Source organism: Ahaetulla prasina, chromosome 10 (genome assembly GCF_028640845.1).
Source record: "Ahaetulla prasina isolate Xishuangbanna chromosome 10, ASM2864084v1, whole genome shotgun sequence".
NCBI lineage: Eukaryota > Metazoa > Chordata > Lepidosauria > Squamata > Colubridae > Ahaetulla > Ahaetulla prasina.
In genome coordinates, this window is record NC_080548.1 from 10,559,949 (window position 1) to 10,573,914 (window position 13,966).

General features: G+C 40.7%; 1 protein-coding gene across 4 annotated transcripts; it reads left to right on the forward strand.

Annotated features, from left to right (window-relative positions):
* Positions 1-1,135: 1,135 nt before the first annotated feature.
* On the forward strand, positions 1,136-13,966 carry ADPRS (ADP-ribosylserine hydrolase). Of its 4 annotated transcripts, XM_058196275.1 has the most exons (7): positions 1,136-1,409; positions 4,903-4,999; positions 6,753-6,960; positions 10,317-10,501; positions 10,582-10,682; positions 12,681-12,996; positions 13,714-13,966. In XM_058196275.1, the coding sequence occupies exons 1-6, from the start codon at positions 1,178-1,180 to the stop codon at positions 12,968-12,970; spliced, it is 1,113 nt and encodes a 370-aa protein (XP_058052258.1). In that variant the 5' UTR covers positions 1,136-1,177; the 3' UTR covers positions 12,971-12,996; positions 13,714-13,966. The 4 variants fall into 4 exon arrangements, with proteins under 4 accessions (XP_058052258.1, XP_058052256.1, XP_058052259.1 ...); XM_058196273.1 differs by having other exon boundaries at positions 12,681-13,966; XM_058196276.1 differs by having other exon boundaries at positions 1,136-1,382; positions 12,681-13,966.

Below are 13,966 nucleotides of genomic sequence, written 5' to 3' on the forward strand. Positions count from 1 at the left end.
GAATACACAGGAGTTTGACTGAGGAGAGTTCTACAAACAGAAGACTATACCAGATTAGTATCTTGTTGCGCGAACAGTCTAGGAAGATCACGTAAAGCTCAAAACGCTGGAAAATACTGGTAGTCCTCAACTTACAACCATCACTGCGGCCAAAATTTATGTTGCCAATGGAGTTTTGTCCTATTTCACGACTTTTCTTGCCGCAGTTGTTGAGTGAATCATTGCAGTGAATCATTGCATTAACCAGGCTGTTAAGTGAATCTGGCTCCCCCATTGACTTGGCTTGTCTGAAGGTCGCGAAAAAGGTGATCCTGGGACACTGCAACCCTCACCAATATGAACCAATTGCCAAGCATCCCAATTTTGGTCCCATGACCTTGAGGATGCTGCAACGGTCCTAAGTGTGAAAAGTGGTCCTAACGCCCTTTTTTCAGTGACGGTATAGCTTCGAACGGTCACTAAATGAACGGTTGTAAACCCAGGACTACCTGTAATAACTTTTAGTAGCAGTAACCCTAACCCTAACCCTTCGACAAGACCTAAGTTTAACTCACAGAATCATCTATTGTAATGTCCTTCCTGTCAAAGACTACTTCAGCTTTAATTGCAATAATACAAGAGCAACCAATAGATTTAAACTTAATGTTAACCGCTTTAATCTAGATTGCAGAAAATATGACTTCTGCAACAGAATCATCAGTGCTTGGAACACTTTACCTGACTCTGTGGTCTCTTCCCATAATCTTAAAAACTTTAACCAAAAACTTTCTACTATTGACCTCACCCCATTCCTAAGAGGACCATAAGGGGTGTGCATAAGCGCACAAACGTGCCTACCGTTCCTGTCCTATTGTTTTTCTTTTCTTCTTCCTATATATGTTTATATGTTTATATACTATATAATCTTTTTGTATGATGTTGTGACAAAATAAATAAATAAAATAAATAATCAGAACTGTAATAGTAATTTCCCCTAACGAGGACCAAAAAGAGGAGGCGCCTTCTAACTCCCGCTTTCCCTCCTTCCCATCTGGCCACTGGAGGCACACCTGGACTGGAGGTTCGGAGAAGGGGCGGGGCTTCGAGGGAGGGCGGGGCTCACCTGGCGCCACCGTGGGCGGAAGAGGAGGAAGGAAGGAGGCGGGGCCGGGCAGAGGCCCCGCCCCCCACGCGCAAGATGGCGGCGAAAGTGCTTCAGCTGACGCGGAGCCGCTGCCGGGGCTGCCTTCTCGGGGCTCTGCTGGGCGACTGCCTGGGCGGCGACTTCGAGGCGCGGGAGTCGGTCAGCGCGCCCGAGCTGCTCCGCTTCGTGCTTGCCCTGCGGCCGCTGCCATCGCCGCCCCGGCAAGGCCCGGCGGCGGAGCCCGGCGAAGAGAGCGGCGGCAAGTCTGAGGGCAGCCGCGTTTCGAGTGAGCAGGGCGGGACGGCCTGGGGGATCGATCCAGTGGGTCGCTGCCTCGGGGTCTGGCCTGGATCCCTGAGGGGAGCCGCCCTCAGGGGTGGCAAGAGGATCCCCCCCTCCCCGCCACAAAGATTTTATTTTATTTGCTCTGTCATTTCTTTTATTTTACTTTTACGTTTTCCATTGTGTTCTTCATTTCATCCTTTCCTTTCCTTATTTTGTTTTTAATATTTTAATAATGAATAACTTTATCATAATACATACATAATATATATATAAGTATTATAATAAAGTTATAAAGGATGAAATGAAGAACATATATAATGTAATATAATATGTAATGTAATATATATATAATAATGTAATATGTAATGTAATATAATATATATAATATAATGTAATATATAATATAATTATAATATAATATAATATAATATATAATAATATAATATAATATAATATAATAATAATTATAAATATAATATAATATATAATATAATATAATATATAATATTATAATATAAAATAAAATAAAATAAATAAATCGTCTGCTGGCTGCGATTGGTTTGGCAGATCAAATCTCACCAGGCTCAAGGTTGACTCAGCCTTCCATCCTTCCGAGGTCAGTAAAATGAGGACCCAGATTTGGGAGGGGGAGGGGGGCAATATGCTGATTGGCAACCCTGAAGTCTCCAAAATGACTCCAGTCAGGTTTGCTGCAGAGTTGACAATGATTAATATAATATAGTATAATATATGTAATGTAATGTAATGTAATAAATAAATATTATATTATATTATATTATAATATAATATAATATAATATAATATAATATAATATAATATAATATAATATAATATAATATAATATAATATAATATAATATAATATAATATAATATAATATAATTAATATAATATAAATCTTCTGCTGGCTGCCATCAGTTTGGCAGTTGGATTCTCAAGGTTGACTCAGCCTTCCGTCCTTCCGAGGTTGGTAAAATGAGGACCCAGATTTGGGGGTGGGGGGGTAATATGCTGACTGGCAACCCTGAAGTCTCCAAAATGACTCCAGTCAGGTTTGCTACAGAGTTGACAATGTCTCTCGCTTAGAGAGGGCTCTAAAGCACTGTGAAGCGGTATCTAAGTGCTATTTCTTCATTATTGTGAATAGGCCTAAAACTCTGCTGCTTTAATTCTTATTCCCTTCATGGGGTGAGAAGGGCAAGATGGGAGGGGGAGGGGACCCTTCCAGATAAAAGGTTCAGGCTGCTTTTGCTGGCTTCTCCGCTGTTCTTGTAATTGTAGCTAACTAAGAAGGATAAAAGTGGTGTGGTTAAATGTGTGGCAACATTGCGTCACCAAGAGGGCAAGAATCACTGCCTGGATTTGCAAAGAGGAACAATTTATTGCTGTGGTTTTTATCTTGCCAAATAAATGGTTCATAAAAGCTTGCTTGAATTAGTAATGCAATACTTGCATGTTAAGTTATTGTGACTACAGTTACAATATTCATGTCAGTTTGCCAAATTTATATTCCTTAAACAAATTAGTAGATTTGTCTGTGACAACTACCCCTTTATCAACCAGGAGAAATTATGCCACTATTATTAGTATTAGTATTATTACTACCATTACATTATTTACCATAATAATCATGTTCTGTTTGAAAATTAGGTTGCAATTAATATTAATGCAGTATTGCCAGATTGTATTTAATAAAAAATGTTTCTTAAACATCAGCCAAACTTCTGAAAGTATTATTGGATTTTATTTAAATTATTGAATTTTCAAAAATTGTAATTAAAACAATTTTATATTATGATAATTCAAATATTAAAATGCTGTACTTTTAAAATACAATTAAAACATAACATAATTAGGAGTTTGGTGGCACAGTGGTTAAAATACAGTACTGCAGGCTAATTCTGTTGACTGCCAGTTGCCAGCAGTTTGGCAGTTCGATTCTCATGGGCCTTGACTCAGCCTTCCATCCTTCCGAGGTCGGTAAAATGAGGACTCAGATTATTGGGGCAATAAGCTGACTCTGTAAACCACTTAGAGAGGGCTGTAAAGCACTGTGAAGGAGTATATAAGTGCAAGTGCTATTGTTATTTTTTTTAAAAAGCAAACCTTTCCCCTCAGAGAAAAGATTTTAGACTTTCTTATCTGTACAATGCAATTTCTACTACTTGAGTATAGTAGTCTGACTTGCAACCACTGCAAAGCAATATATAAGTCTAAGTGCTATTGCTATAATTAAAATTGATCATATTTTATTAAACTTCCAGCATTTAACGACAAAATTGTAGCCTAAGAAAGAGATGGATTAGTTACTTTGTGACCACAGTGCTAGAAATAATTTGTCCTCTTTCACTTTGTCCAGCTTTTCTTTCTGTGATTCACTTTTAGCTGTTGAGCTAAAAAGAAAAATTACGGCAACATTCCTGTTTACTTTTAAGGTGAGGTAAGGAGTAAACACTGAGTTTATGGACTACTTTTCAAGATTCTCCATTTTGGATAAACATTGTATGTTTGATCCAAAGCCGGTAAGGTTCCCTTTGAATCTTCATATTAAATTCAGGAAGATTTTTTTTTAAAGTCTCCAGACATACAGAGGCATAGCGATGGAGTTTCATATTTACTCATGCCTCTATATAGGCATCGTGTTTCTCAGCAAATAAGACCGAGTCTTATTTTCTTTTAGACTAGAAAATAAGCATTTGGGCTTATTTTCGAGGCGGTCTTACTTTTTTTGAGGTACAGCAGGCCAGACTCGGTGAGGTGGATGCACTGTGGACGCACCGTCGCCTCCATTCTGAACCTTCAGCGTTTGGAATGGAGGCTTTTTGGCGAACGGGAGGAAAACGGGGAGGGGGATTTTTCTGCCTGTCATCCTTCCCTCACTCTGTGCGGAATGGATTGAGGAATGGATGACAGGCAGCAAAATCCCCCTCCCCATTTTCCTCCCATTCACAAAAAAGCCTCCCGCGAGCCTCCCAAAAAGAGGGGAAAAGCAAAGCAGCTGGCCACGTAGCTGCCAGCTTCAGGGAAGCAGCCCAACAAGCAGAAGCACTGCGCCCAGAAAGAGAAGGGCAAGAGCGATATTTGCGCTGCCCCAAGGGGCCAACGGGCTGCAACTGTAGCCGGACAGTCCCGTCCCTCCTGCACGCCCGTGCCACCACTTATGCTGGCCACGCCCATCCCCCTGGGCTTATTTTCGGGGTAGGGGTAATATTAGGCCCACCCCCTGAAAATTAGGGTTGGATCGTGTTTTCTGAGAAGCACAGTAGTCCTTATCCCCAATTGCTTTGCAACCATTCAAAGTTACGGCAGGCCTTCCTGGGATTGGCAGTTCCAATGACATCCCTTCACATAGTGACTGCATTTCAGGCGGTAGGCAACCACTTGCAGCATTCTTTGAAAATAGAAACAAAATATGTGAGATTGCATATATACTCTCCATGTGTAATATATATTGCTTTATTGTTTGCTCCCTAGAAATCCTCTATTACAGCGATGACACGGCCATGGCCCACTCACTAGTTAGGTCACTGTTGGCCAAGCATAATTTTGATGAGGTGGATATGGCAAAGAGGTAAGGCGTGTGGCTGTTTTCAGACAGAGGAAAGAGAGAATATCCCAGATACTCTTTGATATCTTGAATTCTCTTCAGCACAACTCCCATCTATTGCTGTGCCTGTATTTTATGAATCCAGGTGGAAAGTGATGTTGGAGCAGTTGTAAAATACTCATCAGAAGTAGGCTGATGTGGATTTATCCTCGCACAACACACTTAAACATAAACTGCCAAGTGCCAGGGAAATTGGAAGATGATTCTAGGACAGGGGTGTCAAACTCAATTTCATTGAGGGCCGCATCAGGGTTGTGTTTGACTTCAGGAGGTCAGGGTGGGCCTGGGCAGTTCAACATCACTCGTGTTGGGGCGCCTGTGGTGGCCCAAGCGCAATGCCAACAAAAAAGGGCTCCCGAGCTCCATTTTCAGCTGCAACGGCCTGCAACCATCTGCCAAGGAAAACAGAGCTCAGGAGGTACCGCGGGCCAGTGCTTCGCCGTTTCCAGGGCAGCCCCAGGGGCAGATCTAAGCACCCCAGGCCTTGAGTTTGACACCCCTATTCTAGGCAGTTCAAATGAGTATAAAGATTTATTGCAAGCTTGTGCTCTCTACAAGAATCTACTAATGGTCAAAGCAAATTGGCGGTAGGTAAGAGTCAAAGGAATTCAAGATCTCTTGTGGGCGCGAAGCGACTCATGACTGATGATGCATTTGACCCCTTCCCTCGGGCTTAGCCTGGTCATTTATATGAACAACTGCTTTTTAACTTTATTAACTTTTAATGCCACCCTGTCTTGTGTGTTATGCAAATCCAGGCGATTGGGCTAAATCATCGAAATCCAAGAATTAATTACAGAGCCATGGACGTTATCTTGATGAGTTAGTACAGAGGTCTTCTAACTTGGCAGCTTTAAGACTTGTGGACTGCAACTCCCAGAATTCTCGAGCCAGCATAGCATAGCGTTGAAGTCCACAAGTCTTAAAGCTGCTGCTAAGTTTGAAGACCTCTGATTTAGTATGATCAGTTAATATCCCCCTACGTGGATTAAACAGATCCTCCAAATAACATCCTTAGGGCTTGATCCATTGGTGAAATGTAAAATTTGTTACTACTGGTTCTGTGGGCGTGGCTTGGTGGCGGGGTAATGTGACTGGGTGGGCGTGGCCAACTTTTTTTATTATTACTATTTTTAAAAGCATTTTTTTAGCAGCTGAAGAGGTTGTAGAAAAAATGCTTTTAAAAGGCTCCTCTGACGATCCCAGCCGAGTTGCCTGATCGTCAGAGGCTTTTCTTTTCTTTTCAAAGCATTTTTTTTTGCCTTTAAAAACAAAAAAAAAAAGGCTCTGATGATCAGGCAACTCAGCTGGGATCGCCAGAGCCTTTTAAAAGCATTTTTTCTACAGCCTCTTCAGCTGAAGAGGTTGTAAAAAAAATGCTTTTAAAGGGTTCTGACAATCCCAGCTGAGCCATGTGATCAGAGGCTTTTTTTTTTATTTTTAAAAGCATTTTTTCGGCCGAAGAAAAAAATGCTTTTAAAAGTAAAAAAACCCAAAAAACCTCTGATGATCGTGGGCTCAGCTGGTCAGGGATTTTTGCTACCGGTTCTTCGAACCACCCGCCACCATCGCTACTGGATCAGGTCTGAACCGGGAGCATTTCACCCCTGGCTTGATCTATTCCCTTTAATAAAAACCTCTTCCCCTGTTGTTAGTGTCTTTCCAAGCAGAGGGAATGCAAATGAACTACTTTGTAACCAAAGCCTTCTCCCGGCAGGTTCGCTGAAGAATATAACAAGGATCCTGACCGATCCTATGGAGGTGGTGTGGTGGCTGTATTCAAGAAACTGCTTAGTCCTAAATGCAAAGATGTGTTTGAGCCAGCAAGGCAGCAGTTTAATGGGAAAGGTTCCTATGGGAATGGTGGCGCCATGAGAGTAGCAGGCATTTCATTAGCTTACACCGACGTTCAAGATGTAAAGAAGGTGAGTTAATTGCTTTAGATGCCGCGCCAACTATTTACACAGCATTTTGAAAGCATTTACATACAGCCGTCCTGTTTGATGTAACAAGCTAAGAGAGGCCTTGGTGGTGGAGTTGTCTCTCGATTTATATCTCCAAATTGGCTACAGGTAGTCCTCGACTTACAATCTCAATTGAGCCCAACATTTCTGTTGGTAAATGAGCCATTTGCTAAGTGAGTTTTGCCCCATTTTACGACCTTTTTTGCTGTTAAATGAATCGTCACAGTTGTTAAATTAGTTGCACGGCTGTTAAGTGACTCTGCCTTCTCCATTGACTTTGCTTGTCAGAAGTCGCAAAAGGGGATCAAATGACCCCGGGACACTGCAACAGTCATAAATATGAGTCAGCTGCCAAGCATCCAAATTTTGATCATATGACTGTGGGGATGCCGCAACAATCATATGTGTGAAAAAACGGTCTTAAGGCACTTTTTTCAGTGCCGTTGTAACTTTGAATGGTCACTAAATGAATGTTGTAAGTTGAGGACTACCTGTAGTGTGGAAACACATATAAGGGGCAGTCCAGGAATTTTATTCTTTTTTGTTTGTTATTTTCTCTCTCTCCTTCTATCTGAGCTTGCTTGTTTTCTTGCAGATGTTTTGTTACCCAAATTTGATAACATTATCAGTAAGAAAACAACCAAGCTCAGAGTACCAAGGAGTCTTCATTTAACCCTGAGCTACAAATATTCTCCTACTACTATCATCATGGATGGTCTGCCAATATTTCTGGGAAAATTGAATGCCTTTGTAGCTACCAGTAGGCTTGCGTGAGGTGGAAATTCTCAAGGAATGCAGTATTGTGAAGGGTATGTCAACGATCCTTTTCCTAGCAAATACTCTCGGAGAAGGAATAACATTGAAACAGTTGATTTCTAATGCCAAGAATTCTAGCAATGGCATCAGATGTAAACATTAGGGAGCAGTATTAGAACAGAATACGGGTTTTCTTTTCCAGAAGAGCCAAAAAATTAGCTGTTAAGGAATGCTGTGGAAATCAACAGTGTGTTGAGTTACGAAGGAGATTTAGACATATTTATGGAGAAGGTGTTCATCCAAGACGTTCAACAAATTAAGTCATAATTTGGACATTTCTAGATTAAACGCACAGTGCACTTTTCCTTAAGCAGACATTCTACATATCTGGCATATCTTGTTTTTAGATGTCCATCTGAGAACCAGCAAGTTAAACATGCGTAACAGATGTACATGCCAATCATGTAGAAAGTCTTCAGATCTGCTTCTTACGTACCCGTAGTCTGTTCAGAGCTCTTTTGTTCAGATAAGAAAACACAGCTATTTTTATCAATGCCTCTCTATATGCCTCCCATGGATGGGTTCCATCCTTTGTTTTTGGTTGAATTAATTTTCATCAAAGATCACAGCCTTTCACATTAGGATGACTAAGACAGAAGTTCTCGAATGAAAATCTGTTATTTATTGATTTGTAATTCATTTTCCCTGCAAGGTCAGGCAAACAAGTATAAACATATCTCCTTAATGAGGCCTGTTCACTAAGCTTTGATTAAGGCTTTACTGCCTTGAGTAGTTAGCTGATACTTGGTATATGTGGAAAAATCATAGAAATTATGTTAGAACCAATAAAGCTGAAAAAGAGAAATTTAGAAAGCAGTTGCCACAAGATATGATACCAACCACCTCAAGGGGGATTAGACCTACTTATAAAGGATGCATCTGCACTTAGTTATTAGTCTTTCTTCAGAGGAATGGTGCCAGGAGAAGGACCTTTTGTGTGCTGCCAGTGGGTTTTCCTTGTTCATTGGGTGAGTTGACATTACATACAGTACGTCCCATTTATTCAAAGATTGGCAAAAAATCTTTGGACCCAGTATATGTTTCCCCCAATAGCTCTGTTTCCTTAAATGCTTTGAAGATTATGTTTATAAATTTATTTAAACATTTAAAAAATAAAATAAATTGCTATGCTGTACAAAAATAAAAAGTGATAAAAGAGGATAATAAATGGGAAATAAGATATCAGTAAATAAATAGTATAATTATAAAACTGAAAGCTTTTGTTGATTAAAGTAATAAATTGAATATATAAAACTATATTTTGTCATCTTGAGTGAAAATTGTAAATTACTGTGAAAATCTGAATTTTAATACAGGTAGCCCTCGATTTACGACCACAGTTGAGCCCAACATTTCTGTTGCTAAGTGAGAGAGTTCTTAAGTGAGTTTTGCCCCATTTCACCACCTTTCTTGCCATAGTTGTTAAGTGAATCACTGCAGTTGTTAAATTAGTAACATGGCTGTTAAGTGAATCTGGCTTCCCAATTAACTTTGCTCGTCAGAAGTTTGCAAAAGGTCACATGAACTCAGGACACAGCAACGATCATAAGTATCAGTCAGTTGTCAATAATCTGAATTTTGATCACATGATCATGGGGATGCTACAAAGGTAATAAGGGTAAAAAATGGTCATAAGTCACTCTTTTCAGTGCCGTTGTAACTTCGGTCAATAAACAAACTGTTGTAAATTGAGGACTATCTGTAATTGTATGGATAGCAGCCTTGTTTATCATGATCTAAAACGGGTCTCCAACCTTGGCAACTTCAACTCCCAGAATTCCCCAGCCAGCTTTGAATTGAAGTCCGCCAGGCTTAAAGTTGCCAAGGTTGGAGACCCCTGATCTCAAAGAAATACGCATGACCTCATGAAAAACGAACAATTTAAAAAGACTGAAAAAAAATCAGCAAAAAAAAAAATTAGATTCTAGACTCGCTCCCATTTTCCCTGACTGGTGATTGCATCAAAATTATTTATAAAATTTAAAATTGCTTCTGATGATTATCTTTATATGAAATAACTCACTCTTAAAAGCCATACTTGATGTATCTGAGTTTTATGAGATTGTCGCCGCTTCCTTTGTGCTGCTGGCGGTAGCCAAAACAAATACAGGCCGTCCTCTGTTTATGACTACAATGGAGGAACAGAGCTTCTGTTGCTAAACAAAGCAATCGCAGCTGCGCCCGATTTTATGATCTTTTTTGGCCTTGGTTTTTAAGTGAACCATACAGTTGTTAAACGAATCTGATTTCCCCTGTTGACTTTGCTTATTGGAAGCCCACAAATGGCGATCATGTGACCATTTGTGACAATCTTTGTGTCACAAAAGTTTGTGACAAGCTATGATAATCGTAAGTGCAAGGGCCGGTCAGAAGTCACCTTTTTTTCAGCGCTGTTGAAACTTCAGATAGTCACTAAACGAATGGTTGTAAGTTGAGGACTTATTTTTAAGTTTTTCCTAGTTTTTCTAAAACAGTTGTTTTCTCTCTCTCTCCCTCTCCAGTTTGCTAAACTGAGTGCTGAGCTGACCCACGCAAACTCCTTGGGTTACAACGGAGCCATCTTGCAAGCCTTGGCAGTCCATTATGCTCTCTGCGGGGAGTCAAATCGGGAGAAGTTTTTGGATCAACTGATAGGCCAGATGGAAGACGTGGAGGCGGATGACAAGTCTGTGGCTGATGCACGAATGTAAGAACAGTCGTATCAACCTTATAGCACGAGGGGGCAGCACACCGAAATATTTCACCCTTCTGTCCTCTTCTCTTCAGGCTGGGCTATGAGGACCGTCCCTTTTCAAAGCGTTTAAAGAAGATCAGAGAGTTTTTGGAACAGGGTACTGTGTCCAGGTCAGACGTGCTACAAGAATTAGGTGAGTGCATTCCTAAATAGCAGGGAATCATCAAATTTTTATAAGAAGTAACTCACCCTTCACAGTTTTACCAAGAAGGAAGACGGTAGCATCTTCAATAGAAAATAACTTAGATGTGATACCTTCAGTCAGCAGTATGGTGGACTAATGAACAAAACCTTAGTTCCTGCTCATACAATGAATGCTGCAACATTTATGTGCCTGTGAGAAAGAGGAGATAGAATGCGGCATGAAGTTTGAGATACTTAACAATGAAGTAGTGTGCTTATTTAGCCTACTGAAGATCACACTAACAGGGTGTTCTAACAGTTGTAGGGAAAAAGCGTTTTAAGATTCAAATAAGTTTCTCATTTATGTATTAAATTTATATGCCACCTGTCTCCCCAATAAGGTGACTCTGGGCCAGCATAAGTTCTCCATTTAGAAGAGGTTTATCTCCAGTTATTAGATGTTTGGAACCAGTAGTAATATCTGTGTAATGTTGGCATAGACAGCCAGTTTGGTCTAGTGGTTTAAGGTATCAGGCTAGAAACCGGAAGTCTGTGAGTTGTAGTTCCATTTTGGGCCGGCTGGATGACTTTGGGCCAGTCCCCTTCTTTCAGCCCCAGGAACGAGGCAATAACAAACCACTTATGCCAAATCTTGTTGAGAAAAACTGCAGGGACTTTTCCAGGCAGTCTCTGAGAATCGAACATGATTGAATGGAAGAAAAATAATGGCATAAATGTAATTTTTGGACTTCTCCAAAGCTTTGGTTATGTTGACCTTGTTGTAGATATTTTTTAATGGGCCCCATTCCTACTGTTTGGCTTTTTCTTTACGATTCCTGTGAAGGTGGAGACTGGTACTTTTTACCCCAGTACAAACAGTTGTTGAGCTCTTGCCTGGCATTAAAATTGCTCCTGCTGAAGGAAGAGCATAGAGGGCCAAGTCTTAGAAGTTGTTTTTGTTGTACAGAACAGAAACAACTTACAACAGTTTGGTAAGTGACAGTTTGAAATTAACAATGGCACTGAAAAAAGGGACTTATGACTGTTTTTCACACTTACAACCATTGCGGCATTCCCATGGTCACATGATCAAAATTCAGATGCTTGGCAACTGGTTCATATTTATGACGGTTGCAATATCCTGGGGTCATGTGATCCCCTTTGCAAATCTTCTGATAAGCAAAGTCAATTGGGAAGCCAGATTCACTTACCAACCATGTTACTAACTTAACTGCAGTGATTCATTTAACTCTGGCAAGAAAGATAATAAAATGGGACAAAACTCGTTTTAACAAATGTTTCACTTAGCAACAGAAATGTTGGGTTCAGTTGTGGTCGTAAGTTGAAGACTACCTCAGTGGTGAAATCCAATTTTTTTTTACTACCAGTTCTCTGGGTGTGGCTTGGTGGGCGTGGCTTGGTAGGCGTGGCAGGGGAAGGATACTGCAAAATCCACATTCTCTCCCCACTCCTGGGGGAAGGATATTACAAAATCTCCATTCCCACCCCACTCTGGGGCCAGCAGGAGGTGGTATTTGCCGGTTCTCCAAACTACTCAAAATTTCCGCTACCGGTTCTCCAGAACCTGTCAGAACCTGCTGGATTTCATCCCTGGACTACCTGTACTTCCATTCTTTCAGTAGTCTTGGAGGACTTATTTCCAGGTCATTCCTGGGAAGGTAAACAAGACTCTGGGCATTGGTGCATATATAATATTTCTTTTTATATGTCTTCTGGTTCACTTTGCATTCACTTGTGGCAGAAAACTAGATAGCGATAGCACTTAGACTTATATACTGTCAGCATTTTGCCCCCAACAATCTGGCTCCTCATTTTACCAAACTTGGAAGGATAGAAGGCTGAGTCAACCTTGAGCCTGATGAGGTTCGAACTGTCAAATTGCAGGCAGCCGGCAGTCAGCAGAAGTAGCCTGTAGTTCAGCATTCTAACCACTATGCCACCATGACTCTGTTCTCTAAAAGTAATGGAACCTTTTGATTCAATGCAGGCAATGGTATCGAAGCCCTGAATTCTGTCCCCACTGCAATCTACTCATTCCTGCGTTGCATGGAATCTCACCCAGATGTTCCTGATACGTACAACTCTCTGCAACGGACCATCATGTACTGCATCTTACTGGGCGGGGACACGGATACGATTGCAACCATGGCAGGAGCCATTGCAGGGGCATTTTATGGGGAAGAGCAGGTGCCCCAAAGTTGGAGAGAGAGCTGTGAAGCCTACGAGGAGACAGAGAAGCTGGCTGATGGCTTGTACGAACTCTACCACCAGCCATGAATGAGGATTTGACACCTGGTAGCCAGGTCTGTAGTTTTGCATCATGTTCCAAAGGAAGCGAATCGTGTCCACAATAGGAGAGTCTCTATTCCTCCAAAGCAGGGGTCTCCAACCTTGGTCCCTTTAAGACTTGTGGACTTCAATTCCCAGAGTTCCTCAGCCAGCTTTGCTGGCTGAGGGACTCTGGGAGTTATTTATTTTATTTTTTATTTTTTTATCAAATTTTTATACCGCCCTTCTCCCGAAGGACTCAGGCCGGTGTACAGCCTAAATAAAACACAATATATATACAATTAAAATCAAAATTTAAAATAAAACATATTACAAAAAGGCCAATGTTTAAAAATTTAAAATTTAAATTTTAAAAAATTTAAAACCCCATAACAATAAAACCCAATTAAAATGTTAAAAAACCATTATGCCAGTCCAGCTTGAATAAATAAGTATGTTTTTAGCTCACGGCGAAAGGTCCGAAGATCAGACACTTGGCGTAGTTGAAGTCCACAAATCTTAAAGGGACCAAGGTTGGAGACCCCTGCTCCAAAGAATGCCCAGGGCCATAGTGAATGGCTCCCTGCCAAAGATTTCTGCTGTAGCTGCATGTTCAGAAGTGCCAATTCTTTTTAGCCGCATAGTCACTGTTCACTCATTCTTTTCTCCTTTGGTTGTTTTGTTTCCTAATTTTGAAATTTTTGTAATAACATCATAATAACTTCTTGGTTGGAATCTTAAATTCTCTTTAGTTCGTTGTGCCGGGGTTTCTCTCTGCAGCAGATTGGCTTCAGGACAGTTTCCCAAGCAGAACCCTCACCCCAAAAGGCTAAGTTTGGGCAAAGTCAAAGGACAAATATGTACGTTTGCAGTTCAACCCACCATTAGATTGAGAGTCATCAGGCCGAGCTGCTTCTATGGGCAATTGGAACATGCGTCTTTAATACCAGAAATGTATTAAACATAATATTGTCATTAATAAATTTTACTGTTTAAAAAACTTAA